Source organism: Balaenoptera borealis (genome assembly GCF_965194805.1).
Source record: "Balaenoptera borealis genome assembly, chromosome: 20".
Classification (NCBI taxonomy): domain Eukaryota; kingdom Metazoa; phylum Chordata; class Mammalia; order Artiodactyla; family Balaenopteridae; genus Balaenoptera; species Balaenoptera borealis.
Window position 1 is genome coordinate 52,940,575 of NC_138879.1, and position 14,579 is coordinate 52,955,153.

Below are 14,579 nucleotides of genomic sequence, written 5' to 3' on the forward strand. Positions count from 1 at the left end.
CAAATAGCAGATTGAAAAATTTTAAAACATACTCTGTATCCAGGCTGTGGGCAAAAAGACACTCTATTTATTGCTAGTAAATTGGTATAATCCCTGTAGGGGACAATTTGGCAACACCTATCCAATTCACAGTGCATGGACCCTTTGATTTTGCAATTTACCCTACCAGTGTGCTTGCACACACAGCAGAATGAGGTCTGGACAGGGTTATTTTTTGGAGCAGTGCTAGTAATAGCAAGATTAACTGGTCAGCCAAGTTACAGTATCTTCATTCAATGGAATATTATGCAGCTATAATAAGCTCTCAATGAAACAAAAAATGGAAAGTCCTCCAAGATCTATCATTAAAATAAAATATCAAGGTACAGAACAGTGATATCTTTTATGAAAATAAGGGAACTATACGAAAATATGTTTTTATTTGCTTGTGTATGCAGAAGGGCCTCCAGAGGATACACAAGAATCTAACAATGGTTGCCTCTTTGGGGCAGTGAGATTCCAGGAGACAAGGGTGAGAGGGAGACTTTCATTGTACTCTTTTTTATCTATTTTATGTTTTAAATTTTTTATTTTATTTATTATTATTTTTTTGGCCATGCCTTGTGGCCCGTGGGATCCTATTTCCCGGACCAGGAACTGAACTCGGGCCCTCCCCAGTGAAAGCGCGGAGTCCCAACCACTGGATCGCCAGGGAATTCCTTATTTTAATTTTTAAACAGGTAAGTGTATTATCTTTTATTAAAAATATAAAATAAAACCTTTTTAAGGAGTGAAGCAGATTGTAAAGCAGTACATATAATGATTTGTTTTCTCATATACGCATTTTTAAAAGCTATTAACATCGGTTATCATTGCAAGACTTTCATTTTTTACTTACACATTTTTGTATGCTTTCACTTGTACAAGAAACATGCATTATCAGAAATAACAAAAGTGGTGATTTTAAATTTATTTTCTATTTGAATAGGGAAAAATGATATATTTGTACGTTCCCTCCTCTCTATTCTTTAACTATTACAACTGCAGTTGAATGGAATCCTGGCTTTCACGTTCTATCGTTTTAGATTCAGTGTTCTTTTCAAACTCAACTGGAATTATTTTTTAAGACTTAGACTCCCCCAGGCTACTCTGAGATTCAGGCCAGATTGGTTTCAAAAGCCCTTTTGCCTCATTTAAATTTAAGGAATTTTTTTTTTTTTTGTCTGCTCCTGCAGTGACTCCACAAACAGAGGCTTCTGATTCCTTCTGTCAGCCCCAAATTTAATGACCTTATGGGAGGCGGGGGAAGGACTAAAAATCCCAGAAGAAAGACATTTTACCTTGCCCTCTAACGAAGGAGAACCAAGACCTGCCAGAGGGGCGCTCCACCTGTAGCTGCGGTTATTTATAGAGTTGGATTTAAATGTAATTCTGCCCTCTGGTAACTCCAGCAGAACAGCTACTTTAAAAGCTGGCCCCGCCCCTTTGTGTAAGAGGATATTTTGCTTTGGTACTTTACAGATTGAATACAAATTTAGCTGGCAACAGACGAGAAACATAAACAAACTCTGGTATGGGTCTCTGGAAGGGAGGGTTAAGTCTGGCTGTGTAATCCTGGCATGAGGACCAGCACGGATTTAAAATATTCTGTCCCCCTCCCCAAATATAAATTGGTGCAGACTCTGTGGAAAACAGTGTGGCAATTCCAAAAAAAAAAAAAATTTAAACATAAAATTATCACCTGATCCAGCAATTCCACTTCTAGATATATACCCAAAAGAATTGAAAGCAGGGACTGGAACAGGTATTTGTACACCCATGTTCATAGCAGCATTATTTACAATAGCCAAAAGGTGGAAGTAAACCAAATGTCCAGGGAGGGATGAATGGATAAACAAAATGTGGTCTATGCATATAATGAAATATTATTCAGCCTTAAAAATGAAGGAAATTTTGATACATGCTATAACATGGTTAAAATTTGAGTACATTATGCTAAGTGAAATAAGCCAGTCACAAAAGGACAAATACTGTATGATTCCACTTACATGAGGCACCCAGAGTAGTCAAATTCATAGAGACAAAAAGTAGAACTGTGGTTTATGGAGGCTCCTTAAAAAACTAAAAATAGAACTACCATATGACCCAGCAATCCCACTACTGGGCATATACCCAAAGAAAACCATAATTCAAAAAGACACATGCACCCCCATGTTCACTGCAGCACTATTTACAATAGCCAGGTCACAGAAGCAACCTAAATGCCCATCAACAGATGAATGGATAAAGAAGATGTGGTACATATATACAATGGAATATTACTCAGCCATAAAAAGGAATGAAATTGGGTCATTTGTAGAGATGTGGATGGACCTAGAGACTGTCATACAGAGTGAAGTAAGTCAGAAAGAGAAAAACAAATATCATATATTAACACATATGTGGAATCTAGAAAAATGGTACAGATAAACCGGTTTGCAAGGCAGAAATAGAGACACAGACATAGAGAACAAATGTATGGACACCAAGGGGGGAAAGCCGGGGTGGGGGTGGGATGGTGAGATGAATTGGGAGATTGGGATTGACATATATATACTAATATGTATAAAATAGATAACTAATGAGAACCTGCTATATAGCACAGGGAACTCTACTTCACTTTGCTGTACAGTAGAAACTAACATAACATTGTAAAACAACTATACCCCAATAAAAAAAAAAAAGGAGATTATGGAGTAAGCCAAATCACTCTCTGGGCCTCAGTCTTATCATCTGTGAAATGGAAGTGTTGGGTGGAGAATCCATGATTCCTAGAGTTGTTGTGTTAGAAGAGGAGAGACTTGGGGGAATTAACCCTTATGGAAAGTAAGAAGCCCAGGACTATATAAATAAACATTGATACCTACTAGGTTTTGAGACTCTACTACAGGTCAGACATAAACATTTTTTATGAACATTTTTTTAAAATTTAAATTATCAAATATTTCAAACATACAGAAAAATCCCTAAATATAGTGATTGTGTCCACCTGCATGAGATCTTAACTCTTTATTCACTGCTGTATCCCCAGAGCCTAGAACAGTGCCTGGGATATAGTAGAAACTCAGTGAGGTTTTTTTTTAATGAATAAATGACTCCTTATGTCTCTTCATATACAAATAAATGTTAGTTCCTCTAGGGTAATTCCTACAAGTGGAATTGCTTCAACTCTAATAAGTTAATTGCCAAACAGCCCACCAATTTACACCCTCGTCACAAATATGTAGGTTTTGTGTTTGCTCAGATTCATACCAACGTTTGATATTATCACGCTTTCTTATTTTTGCCAATCTGATGGAGATGTTAATGGTATCTCACTGTTTTATTTTGTATTTCCTTGATTATTAGTGAGGTTGGGCATTTTTCCTTAGGCTTTTCTTATGACTTGCCTGTTCCTTTCCTATGCGCATTTTTCTACTGGGTTACCTCTTATAGTATCCAATATATATTTTGGATACTAACTCTTTGTTAATGTTTTGCAAATATCTTCTTGTTGGTGGCTCATGTTTTCTCTTTGTGATGATTTTTTGACCAGAAATTTTAATTTTAATATTTTCAAATTTATGAATATTTTCCTTTATGGTTTGTACTTTATGTGTTTTGTTTAAGAAATTCTTTCCTACTCTGAATTGATAGACATTCTCTTTTTACCTAAAAATTTTTTATTAACTCTTATTGGGAAATAATTTCAAATTTACAAAATGCTGCAAAGATAAAAATAGTACAGAGAACAGTCATATACCCTTTACCCAGATAGTGTTAACATTTAATCACATTTGTTTATCATTTAATAAATATAATATACAACATATAGCATGTAATATATATGATATAAAACATGTACATGTATTTTTTCTGATCTATTTGAGGGTAAGTTGCATACATTATGGTGCTTTACAGCTAAATACTTCAGTGTGTATTTCCTACAAATAGGGATAGTACAGTTCAAAATTTACATTGATAAAATACTTTTATCAAATCTCCCATTCATATCCCAGTTTCGTCAGTTGACAAATTTGATGTTGATACACTTTATAGCATTTTTATAATCCTATGAACTCTATAACCATATAGCAGTTTTTAAAACCCTTTGTACAGGCTCCAAACTAGAGGCAGGTATTGCATTTATTTGTCATATCTTTCTAGCTTCCTTTAATCTGGAACATTTCCTCAACCTTTTTGTCTTTTATGATATTGACATTTTTGAAGAATACAGGCCCCTCCCTTCTTTTTAGAAGAATGTTCCTCATTTTGTGTTTATCTGCTGTTTCCTTGAGATTAGATTGATGAAATGCACTCTCGGCTGGAACATACATAGATGAATATTGTGCAGTATTGCATCTGTGCAGTATTATGAAGATGTAGTATTGTATCTTTCTCAGGTTATGATGTCTGGAGGTACACAATGTCTATCTGCCCCTCATAGGTTAACCAACGCTGGTCAAAGTGTTGTCCAATTTCTCCACTGTATAATTACTGCTTTTTATTTTTTTGCTCCCCCAAACTCATAAGCAATCTGTAGGGAGACACCTTAAGACATGCAAATACTCTGGGGACTTCCCTGGTGGTCCAGTGGTTAAGATTGGAGGCTCCCAGTGCAGGGGGTCCAGGTTTGATCCCTGGTCGGGGAACTAGATGCCGCTGGCAGCAATGCAGGCAATGAAGATCCCTGTGCCGCAACGAAGACCCCACGCAGCCAAACAAATAAATACATATTTCAAAAAAAAAATAAAGACATGCAAATATCCTGCTCCTCATCAAAATTTCTTCCTAGCTTTAGCATCCACTGATGATTCTTTCCTGATCCAATCTTTGTCATGATAGTTGGAAAATGATTCATTTAAAGTTTAAAATTGTGTTTTTATGTATGTTTTTAACCTGGAGTTGATTTTCTATAGTGTGAGATAGGGATCAAATTCTATCTCCTCCCTCCCCCTCCTGTATGGCTAACTAATCAGCTCCATTTGTGGAAAAGCTCATTCTTACCCCACTGATAAGAAATGTCCACTCCTTCATACATCAAATTTCCATTTTTGCTGGGTTTGTTTCAGTAGTCTCTATTCTGTCCGATTGGTTTATTTGTTTATCCCTGCACCGATACTACAGTGTTTTAGTTATTATAGTTTTGTAATAAATTTTGATATATAGTAAGGCAAGTATCCCATTATATTCTTCTTTAAAATTGTCTTATCCATTTTTGTCATCCTGGCAATTATATTCATTGTCACAGATAATTTCCACAACAATCTTGAGAGAGATTAAGACACTTTCCCAAGGTCACAAGGCCAATAAGGAGGAATTTGAACCCAGGTCTGCCCAAGGTCAGAGTTCTTTCCATTTCTTCCTGGGGTTCTGCCTACCCAAAGCCAAAGGGATGCTTACCTAGGCATGGAGAAGTGGAGGTCAGAGAATCAAGTGTGGGCAGGTGAGAGAAGGCAGCTATCAGACTGGGTTTGGGTTTGGTCTCTGGGTGTAGACTTTGCCAGCCAAGGGACTTGGTTCTGACTCGGCTGGCAGAACTGGAAACAAGATTGGAGGAAATGGGACCCCAGGACTGATCACCCACAGGTGTCCATGGGCACATCTTGCTGCTTCCGAAGCAGGCTGAGCAGGGTAATGTGGCAGCAGCCTGAAAGGGGGACCTGCGGCTGCTTTTATGCTGGGGGTTATGGTGGGGGGCTTGGGACGCAGGGAGGGGAAAGAATCTGGCTGGCTGTCTGGAAGCTAGGACAGAGCCCACCCCAGGGAGCCCCATCCTCCACCAGCCCCTCCCTGCCTGCTTAAGAGACCCTAATCAGCTTGGGGAGATTAAGGGCTCTGGACGGCTCTTCCCACACCCCCGCCCTGGGCCCTGGAGAAGGAGACCCGTGGGAGGGCGTCAGAAGGATCGGCCCTGTGACCCCGAGCCCCGGCCCTGCGCCCGAGCCCCGGACTTTCCGGTGAGTGGCAGAGCCCCCTCCACGGACTCCAGGTCCCTTCTGCCGGAAAGAGACCATGGAAGGGAATGGGAGTGTCCCCACTGACCCCCGACAGCTCTAAGAGGGGGGAGAGGCAGACAAGGGGGAGCGGGAAGCAGAGCAAAGCGGGGGGAAAGGGGGTGCTTCCAGGCTATGCCCCTGACCCCATATAGTCGTCCAAGCCCGCGGAGGGGGGTGTGGAAGCAGAGACAAGCCGCGGGTTAATTGGGCTTTGAGAACCTGGGGGTTGCGGAGAGCCCTAAGAGAGCCCTGGAGGTCGCGTCCTCTCATGCTGCTCTGTTTATGCTCCCAGAAGCCGGCAATGACCGCCCGCGCGCTCCTCGCGGGTGGGCGTCGGGACCCCGGGCTCTGCGCACCCACGCGGGGGACTCCGTCTCCGCCCGGCCTTCCCCGGACGCCGTCCCGGCCCCGGCCTCGGCTGCGCCCCCTGCTGCTGCTGCTGCCGCTGCTGCTGCTGCCGCGCTCCGCCCTCTCCGCTGCGTTCACAGTGGGGGTGCTGGGCCCCTGGGCCTGCGACCCCATCTTCGCCCGTGCCCGCCCGGACCTGGCCGCCCGCCTGGCCGCCGCCCGCCTGAACCACGAAGCTGCCCTGGAGGGCGGCCCCCGCTTCGAGGTCGCGCTGCTGCCCGAGCCGTGCCGGACGCCGGGCTCGCTGGGGGCGGTGTCCTCCGCGCTCACCCGCGTCTCGGGCCTCGTGGGGCCGGTGAACCCCGCAGCCTGCCGGCCGGCGGAGCTACTAGCTCAAGAGGCGGGGATCGCCCTGGTGCCCTGGGGCTGCCCCGGAATGCGGGCGGCGGGCACCACGGCTCCCGCGGTGACGCCCGCGGCGGATGCGCTCTACGCCCTCCTGCGCGCGTTCCGCTGGGCGCACGTGGCCCTGGTCACCGCCCCCCAGGACCTGTGGGTGGAGGCGGGACGCGCGCTTTCCACGGCGCTCAGGGCCCGGGGTCTGCCCGTTGCCCTGGTGACCTCTATGGAGCCCTCGGACCTGTCTGGAGCCCGGGAGGCCCTGAGGAGGGTCCAAGATGGGCCCAGAGTCAGAGGTAGGCTCCCCTGCAGGATGCGGGGGGGTTGGCTGTCCAGCGAGCAAAGGACAGAGCACCGAGCGGAGCCTCTGTGTCCGCAGCAGTGATCATGGTGATGCACTCGGTCCTGCTGGGCGGTGAGGAGCAGCGCCGCCTACTGGAGGCTGCAGAGGAGCTGGGCTTGGCTGATGGTTCCCTGGTCTTCCTGCCCTTCGACACGCTGCACTACGCCTTGTCTCCAGGCCCGGACGCCTTGGCCGTGCTCGCCAACAGCTCACAGCTTCGCAAGGCCCACGATGCGGTGCTCACCCTCACGCGTCACTGTCCCCCGGGAGGCAGCGTGCTGGACAGTCTGCGCAGGGCCCAAGAGCATCAGGAGCTGCCCCCTGACCTCAATCTGCAGCAGGTAGAGGGACCAGGGAGGAGGGAAGAGGGGAAGAGAACCAGGGAAGAGAGCAGAGAATAGCCAAAAAGGGGAGATGGAGGCTGGAGGCAATGGGAAGAGAAGTGGATAGAGTCCATGGAATGAGAGGAGGATGCAGTCAATAGGAGGGAGTAGGAGGTCAGTACAGAGAGAATAACCAGCAGCTCTGCATGTCCTGGGTGATGTAGAGGCTCTGGCCTTGCTTGGAGCATCTTTGTGTATTGGAATTGCTTCCAGAGAGTTGGCAATGAAACCTCTCAAGGTCAGCTCCAAGGAGCAAACGCTAACAAACTCCGCACTGCAGCATCTTTTGCAGTCTACTTTAAAGTAAACCCACTTCCAACACGGCCATAACATACAGTCTGTATTAAACAACCGGTGTTCTTAAGAGAGCAGGAAGGAGGGAGAATACAGAGCCAGCCTCCATGCCCAGTTCAGAGGTGTTTCCTCTGGGGCTTCACCTAGTGGTCTTAACTTTTTGAAAGCCTTACATCTTGTGAGAAGCAGAAAGGTCCCTAGGTGGAGCAAGGGCTTCTATAACCATCTGGATTCACAGCTTATTCCCAACAATCAGCTAATATCCAGGATTCCCTGAGAACAGTGGTGAGATGGGATGGAGGGCAGGTGGAGAAATAGAGGTGGGGGAAATGGTGGGGGAAACCCTCTTCAGTTCTCAGTAAGTAGCATAGCCTTTCACCTAGCTGCCCAAGTGAGACCCCTGGGAGTCACCCTTGATTCCTCTAACCCCTCCCCCACCATCCAGACACCAAGTTCTGTCACTTATGCTTCCCAAAGGTCATTTGAATCCATCTACTTTCTCCATCCTCACTGTCACACCCCTGGTTCAGGCCACAGCACCTCTGGTCCAAATCCCCAAATAAAATCTCCCAAGTGGTCTCTGCTTCAACACTTACCTACCCCAGGCCTTTCTCCACCCAGCAATCAGAGTGAACTTCAGAAATCTGACACATCTGACTGTGTCACGCCCCCATCCAAAGTCTCCCAGTGGCTTCTCTTGCCCTGGATAGATACAGGTCTCTTCACTTGGCTTATCAGGTGTCATGTCTTCCTCTCTCTTCCTTCTTTCTTGAACTTCAGCCAGACCGAGCTACTTTGGGTTCCCCAGATGTGACCTTCTCTTTTGCTTCTGTGCTACTGGATGTACTGTTCCCTCTCTCCTGTCCCTACACTCCCCCAGATATTTCGGATTCATCCCCTAAGGGATGGTCACTTCTGGAAGCCTCTTCCTCCTCCCCCAGCCTGGGCTGGGGCCCTCTTTCCTGTCTCCTCAGCTCCCTCAGTTACTCCTTCCCTCACTCATTACACTGCTTTAACATCCCTGTCTGTCTCCCCCTACTAGAGGAAAGATTCCTCGAGATAGGGACTGTCTTGTACCCTGATATATCCCTAGCGCTCTACACAGTGCCTGGCACTGTGAGAGATGGGAACTGGGAATAATAGAGAAGCTCCATGAGATCAGGTGGTTGCCTTGGGAAAAAGAAAAGAACTAAAAATAGAAAATAGAAGCCAACCAAAAGATGAGAAAGAAGTCTTTCGATGAATGGTAGGTAATGATTTTAAAAATATATGCAGGGCAACCAAAAGGAGAGGGAAGAGAGGAGATGTAGGTATTGGAGTTAGAAGTAACAAATGATAAGAAGAGCGTAAGAATACTGAAAAGAGGAAAGGGCAGTGGCAAAAAGAGGTGGGATAGCCAATTGGGGAGAGAGGAAGAGAGAGCCAATGAGGAGAGGAAGAGAGAGCCAATGCGGAGGGATATGGAACCACTAACTAGGAGGTGGGAACAGTCAAAACACAGAGGGCTTGAAGGACTCGAAGGGCCCAGTGAAAGGATAAGCGGAGACAGTGAGTCCCCGTCTGTTTATGGGCCGTGACCCCGAAACCTGAACCCCCTACCCTTCCTCCCCAGGTATCCCCTCTCTTCGGCACCATCTATGACTCGGTCTTCTTGTTGGCTGGGGGCGTGGCGCGAGCGTGGGCGGCTGCAGGTGGCGGCTGGGTGTCCGGAGCAGCCGTGGCCCGCCACGTCCGGGATGCCCAGGTCCCCGGCTTCTGTGGGGCCCTGGGAGGAGCCGAGGAGCCCTCCTTTGTGCTGCTGGACACGGATGCAGCCGGGGACCGGCTGTTCGCCACATACGTGCTGAACCCCACCCGGGGCTTCTTCCGCTCCGCCGGAACCCCGGTGCATTTTCCTAGAGGGGGACGGGGGCCTGGGCCCGACCCCTCGTGTTGGTTCGACCCAGACGTCATCTGCAACGGAGGTGAGGGCGAACATCCCAGCCCACACTGGAACAGTGACCATGAACCCTCCACAAAGTGGTGAAAGAGAGTGAACTCTCATCCTGTAACTCCTGTTGGAGGCCCTTCCAGGTCCTCCTCAGAGACCTCCAGCTTGTGCAGGACCCCTGTCTTGCCGAGCCCCTGGAGCCCTCTTGGAACCTTTCTAGCATTCCCAGACCACCCCCCCACCCCGCCCTTTGCAGGACCCATGACCTTTCCCTAGATCCTGTTATGGGCTCTCATCCGCCTTTTCTGGAGCCTCCAAGGTTTGACGTGACCGCATTCCTCCCTAGAGAGCAGCGGTCCGCAACCTTTTTGGCACCAGGGACCTGTTTCGTGGACAACAGTTTTTCCACGGACTGGGGTGGGGCGGGGGGGGGTGTTCAGGCGGTAATGCCAGCGATGGGGAGCAGGCAGATGAAGCTTCGCTCACTCACGCCGCTCACCCCCTGCTGTGCAGCCCGGTTCCTAACAGGCTGCGCGGACAAGTAGCGGCCCGCGGCCCGGGGGTTGGGGACCTCTGCTAGAGAGGATGCCTCCCCTCTGCCACAGTCCTCAGCATCTCTCCTCTCACTGCCCCTCCAGGAGTGGAGCCCGGCGTCGTCTTCATCGGCTTCCTCCTGGTGGTTTTGATGGGGCTGACAGGGGCCTTCCTGGCCCATTATTTTAGGTGAGTAGGGTAAGTAGGAGAGGAGCTTGGCTCTCCACCTGCCAGAAATGCAACTGTGCAGCAGGCTGGGCCCACTCAAGAGTAGAAGGAGGGAGGATGTCTTTTGGAGAGGGGGAGAAGGAAGGAGTCCTGGAGGGCTGGCCGAGTCCCGGGGGGGTCTGGTTTGGGGATGACTGCCCTCCCCTGAGCCAGCATTCCCCCCCCCCTGGCTTCCTCTCATGGACCTTGGTCCCCGTTGCGAAGATGACCTCCTTTCTCTACCAGGCACCGGCTCCTTCACATCCAAATGGTCTCCGGCCCCAACAAGATCATCCTGACTCTGGACGACGTCACCTTCCTCCCCCCGCAAAGGGGCAGCTCTCGGAAGGTGGGGGAGGAGGGGAGCCAGGACCCAGCTGTCCTCCCCTATATGTCCGGTCCCCTGCCTGGGCCAGCCCTCACCCCAGCCCCCACCTGGGAAGGCCTGGTTTCTGCCTTCACTCGGTCCCAGGTCTGAGTGCTGGGATCAACGCCCTCATGTGTGCAATGAGGATAACAGCCCCTGTCCTGACCGCTTTCCTTCGATAGGGTGAAGCTCCAACAGAAAATGAATGTGTTTGTTTTGTAAGCTCTGAAGTGTTGTGTACTTGGGAAGTAATGTCTTTATCACCTTCCCGAACTAAGATTTCTTCCCTTCCCCTCTTTAATCCCCAGAACTCAGCCTGACCTCAACCCAGGACTCTGACCCCATAGTATATCTTGACCCCATGCATTGACCTCTACCCTCCAGGTGGCCCAGGGGAGTCGATGGAGTCTGGCCGCCCGCAGCTTGTCAGACGTTCGCAGCATCCACAGCCAAATCCCGGATTACACCAACATTGGCCTCTATGAGGTGAGCCTGACCCCCAGGCAGGCCGAGCTCCGTTCCTGGAGTCACGTGGTATCTTGCAGAGTCCAGGAAATGGGGATAGGAGCCCAGAATGGGAACTAGGGAGAGTTCATGGATTCCTCCTCAAAGGGGAGCATCTGGGAATCCTTCCTGCTGGGGGATTTTCCCTTAGCCATTATCCAGGTGAGGGCTCTTCAAAGGCCAATCACAGTGGCCTAGAGACTGGAGGCCTGGCGGTGGGAAGTTTGATGGGACCAGCATGTAGCCTGAAGAGGCCACTGAGGCCATCCCCCACCCTGTTGGGAGCCCCTGGTCCTCCCCCTCAGTGCTCCAAGCCTTTGGGTTACTGAAGGGCACAGGCCTCCCTGGAAAGATTGAGACAGAGGCTCATCTGGGAAGTGATCTCATGGTCACAAAGAGGACTTTTCCAGGATTGGATTGTTCAGGATGGGGCTTCCAGACTGAGCTAATCTCTGACTCAAGCCAGACTCATGTCTTGGCCCCACCCAGCACTTCTACCCCAATCAGATCACATTCTGGAGCAGCAAGACTTAGAAGGGAAAAAGAAAGTCACAAAAGGGCATTAGGACATTAACCATGGGGTCAGCAAATCTGAATGTGGTGGGATGCGTGGGAGATAATGAGAACAGATTCAGAGAGCGCTGAGAGAGAGCTCCACTAATGAAGAGGCAGTGGAGATTTAGAGCTCTTGGGTGTCATGTCGTGGAGAGAATGCAGAGATTCCTAGTATGTCACCTAGAGGCCGTTGCAGCCATTTCCCAGTAGAACACTATTGTCGTTTTGGGCAGGACACTATGCCTTGAAGAATGTTTAGTGCCACTTGTCCCTGACTATGTCCACTGATCATAGCCCCCAGTTTTTGTGACAATTAAAAATGTCTCCACATTTATTTCCAAATCTTCTTTAGGGGTCAGTACCAAACCCCCAGAATTCCCTCCTAGTCCAAATCCTTTATCAACAGACAAGGCCAACTACATAATTTGCAAGGTCTAGGGCAAAATAAAAATGAAGTGCCCCTTGTTCATTCAAGATGACAGCAGCAGATCACTGAACCAAGCTCAGGCCCTTCTGAGCACAGGGCCCTGGGTGACCGCATGGGCTCGCACGCCCATGAACTGGCCCTGCCGACAGCTGACGACAGTGAGGCCCAGAGCCTGCAGGGGGGCTGTCTATTCTTCACAGTCTGTAATAACGCGTGATCTACCCAGACTCCTGATGCCCACCACAGTGCTCTCTTATGGCAGCAGGTGGTGATGAGGGCTGTGATTTCAATGACACTTGTGGTGGTGATGGCTCACTTAATAGGGCTGTTGGTGAGCGCATCTGGCGTGGTGAGGACAGCCTCTGCATCTCTCTTTCCCACGGGTGGGCTCTTACCCAGCTGGCCGTGAAGTGCATTGGCAGGCATTATACCCCTTGCTCCGGATGCTCTTTGTCGCATGGAAGATGGGTTCTGGGGCAGTGAGCCAAGGGAAACATGGGGGCTCTACAGGGCTCCTCACATCATGGGGTTTTAAGAAACCGAGTTCACTACTCCTGTCTCTGCTCCAGGGAGACTGGGTTTGGCTGAAGAAATTCCCGGGGGAACAGCACATAGCTATCCGCCCAGCGACCAAGATGGCCTTCTCCAAGGTGAGAGTGGGCCTGTGATGGGGTATGAGGTGGCCATCATTTCCTCCCTCCTTGCCTTCTCTTTGCAGCTGAGTCCAAGTAGGCCCCATTGTGGCAGGGACGAAGAGCTCTCAGTGACGTGTCCCCTCCTCTCTAAAGCAGGTTTCTTATCATGCTCTCTTATAACACTAGTTCTTTCCTTTGAGGTGTTGATCATAATTTGTAATTGTCTGTTCACCTGTGTGTGCTTGCTTATTTCTTATCTGCCTCCCTCCCTGAACTGTAAGTTGAGTGGGGGCTTTTCCCCTACCTCCTCCATTGTATTAATATTTCCAGCACCCAGCACAGTGTCTGGAACATTAGAGACACCCAATGAATGTTTGTTGAGTGAATGCTAGAAAATAAATGGGTTTCCAGTTCTGTCAGGCTGCTTGCACAGAATGGCCTAGTTGGTGCATACCGAGTGACGTGGAAAGTTGGCAAGGAGGCTATAAACTGGCTTATTCTGGTCATTCCAACCTTAGTGCCCCCCTTACCCCTAACACCATACAGCCTTGGCCTGGCCTCCTTCCCAGATGCCTCCACAGAAGCTCTTGGTCACAGCTGCAGAATGACTTAAATGGACTACCAGTAGTCAACAGACTAAATCACCATTTAACAACAGGCATTTAAGATGAAAAGAAGCCCCTTGTAGGACCAAAGAAAAACTAGAAAGGGCACCAGTCACCCACTAGCCCTCATTTTCCCAGCCAGACTGTGAGGGCCTCTGTCCCGCCGAGTGGGTGTGGCCTTGTTGTTGGCTCCTCTGGGACACAGCTCAACTAGTTAGTCCTTCTTCCTTAACTAAGGGGGGGGGCGGGGTGCGTCTATCTGGCACAATGATGTAACAAGCAAAGCAGCCCTGGGCTGAGTCACCAGCACAAGCCATTTCTGGTGATTTTTGAAAGCACTGCAGTGTCTGCCTGATTCTCCCCCCAAGGGACGGTTATATCAGAAGTGGGGGGGGGGGCGCTGAGTTCCAGGAGCTTTTCCTTCATGAGGTGTTTTCCCTTAAGACCCAGGAAGTTCAAAGTCTTATGGTTAATAAATCAGAAACTGCCTGGGTCCTGATTTACCAGCGCAAAATTGTCTTTTCATTCATAGCTTTAAGTTACACCACGTTCAGTGTCTCCACGGTGGCCTTTGCCTGTGGTGTCTTTTCCAGAGAGAGGTGTCTGTAGAAGGAAGCCCCTACACGCCCTATAGACCTTTGCACTCACCATTTTTACCCCATCCTCCAATCAGAAACCGACCTGAAGCACAGCCTCCTCCCCACCTCGCTCCCAGAACAGCAAATGGCTGTTAATTCCGCCCCCTCCCCCAGATCCGGGAGCTCCGGCATGAGAACTTGGCCCTCTACCTGGGGCTCTTCCTGGCGGGGGGAGCTGGCGGCGCCGCGGCCCCCGGGGAAGGGATGCTGGCTGTGGTCTCAGAGCACTGTGCCCGTGGCTCCCTCCAAGACCTCCTCGCTCAGAGAGACATAAAGCTGGACTGGATGTTCAAGTCCTCCCTCCTACTGGACCTCATCAAGGTGTGCGTGTCGGTGTGGCACCGGCTGGGCTGCGGCGGGGAGGAGCCGGCGGGGGAACCGCGTGGGCTGAGGCTGCCCCTGACGCCACTCCTT

The 14,579-nt window shown here is 49.3% G+C and overlaps 1 protein-coding gene across 3 annotated transcripts in view; it reads left to right on the forward strand.

The window, feature by feature from the left end:
* Window positions 1-2,440: 2,440 nt before the first annotated feature.
* GUCY2D (guanylate cyclase 2D, retinal) overlaps window positions 2,441-14,579 on the forward strand; it is a 28,580-nt gene continuing 16,441 nt past the window's right edge. The window contains exons 1-8 of one of the 3 annotated variants that reach the window (XM_082371626.1): window positions 2,441-7,039; window positions 7,123-7,427; window positions 9,376-9,727; window positions 10,332-10,416; window positions 10,681-10,783; window positions 11,186-11,287; window positions 12,857-12,937; window positions 14,280-14,486. In XM_082371626.1, coding sequence (XP_082227752.1) covers window positions 6,265-7,039; window positions 7,123-7,427; window positions 9,376-9,727; window positions 10,332-10,416; window positions 10,681-10,783; window positions 11,186-11,287; window positions 12,857-12,937; window positions 14,280-14,486 — 2,010 coding nt within the window. In that variant the 5' untranslated portion in view covers window positions 2,441-6,264. The remainder of the gene's footprint in view (window positions 7,040-7,122; window positions 7,428-9,375; window positions 9,728-10,331; window positions 10,417-10,680; window positions 10,784-11,185; window positions 11,288-12,856; window positions 12,938-14,279; window positions 14,487-14,579) is intronic. The other 2 variants (XM_082371628.1, XM_082371627.1) reach the window with 2 other exon arrangements.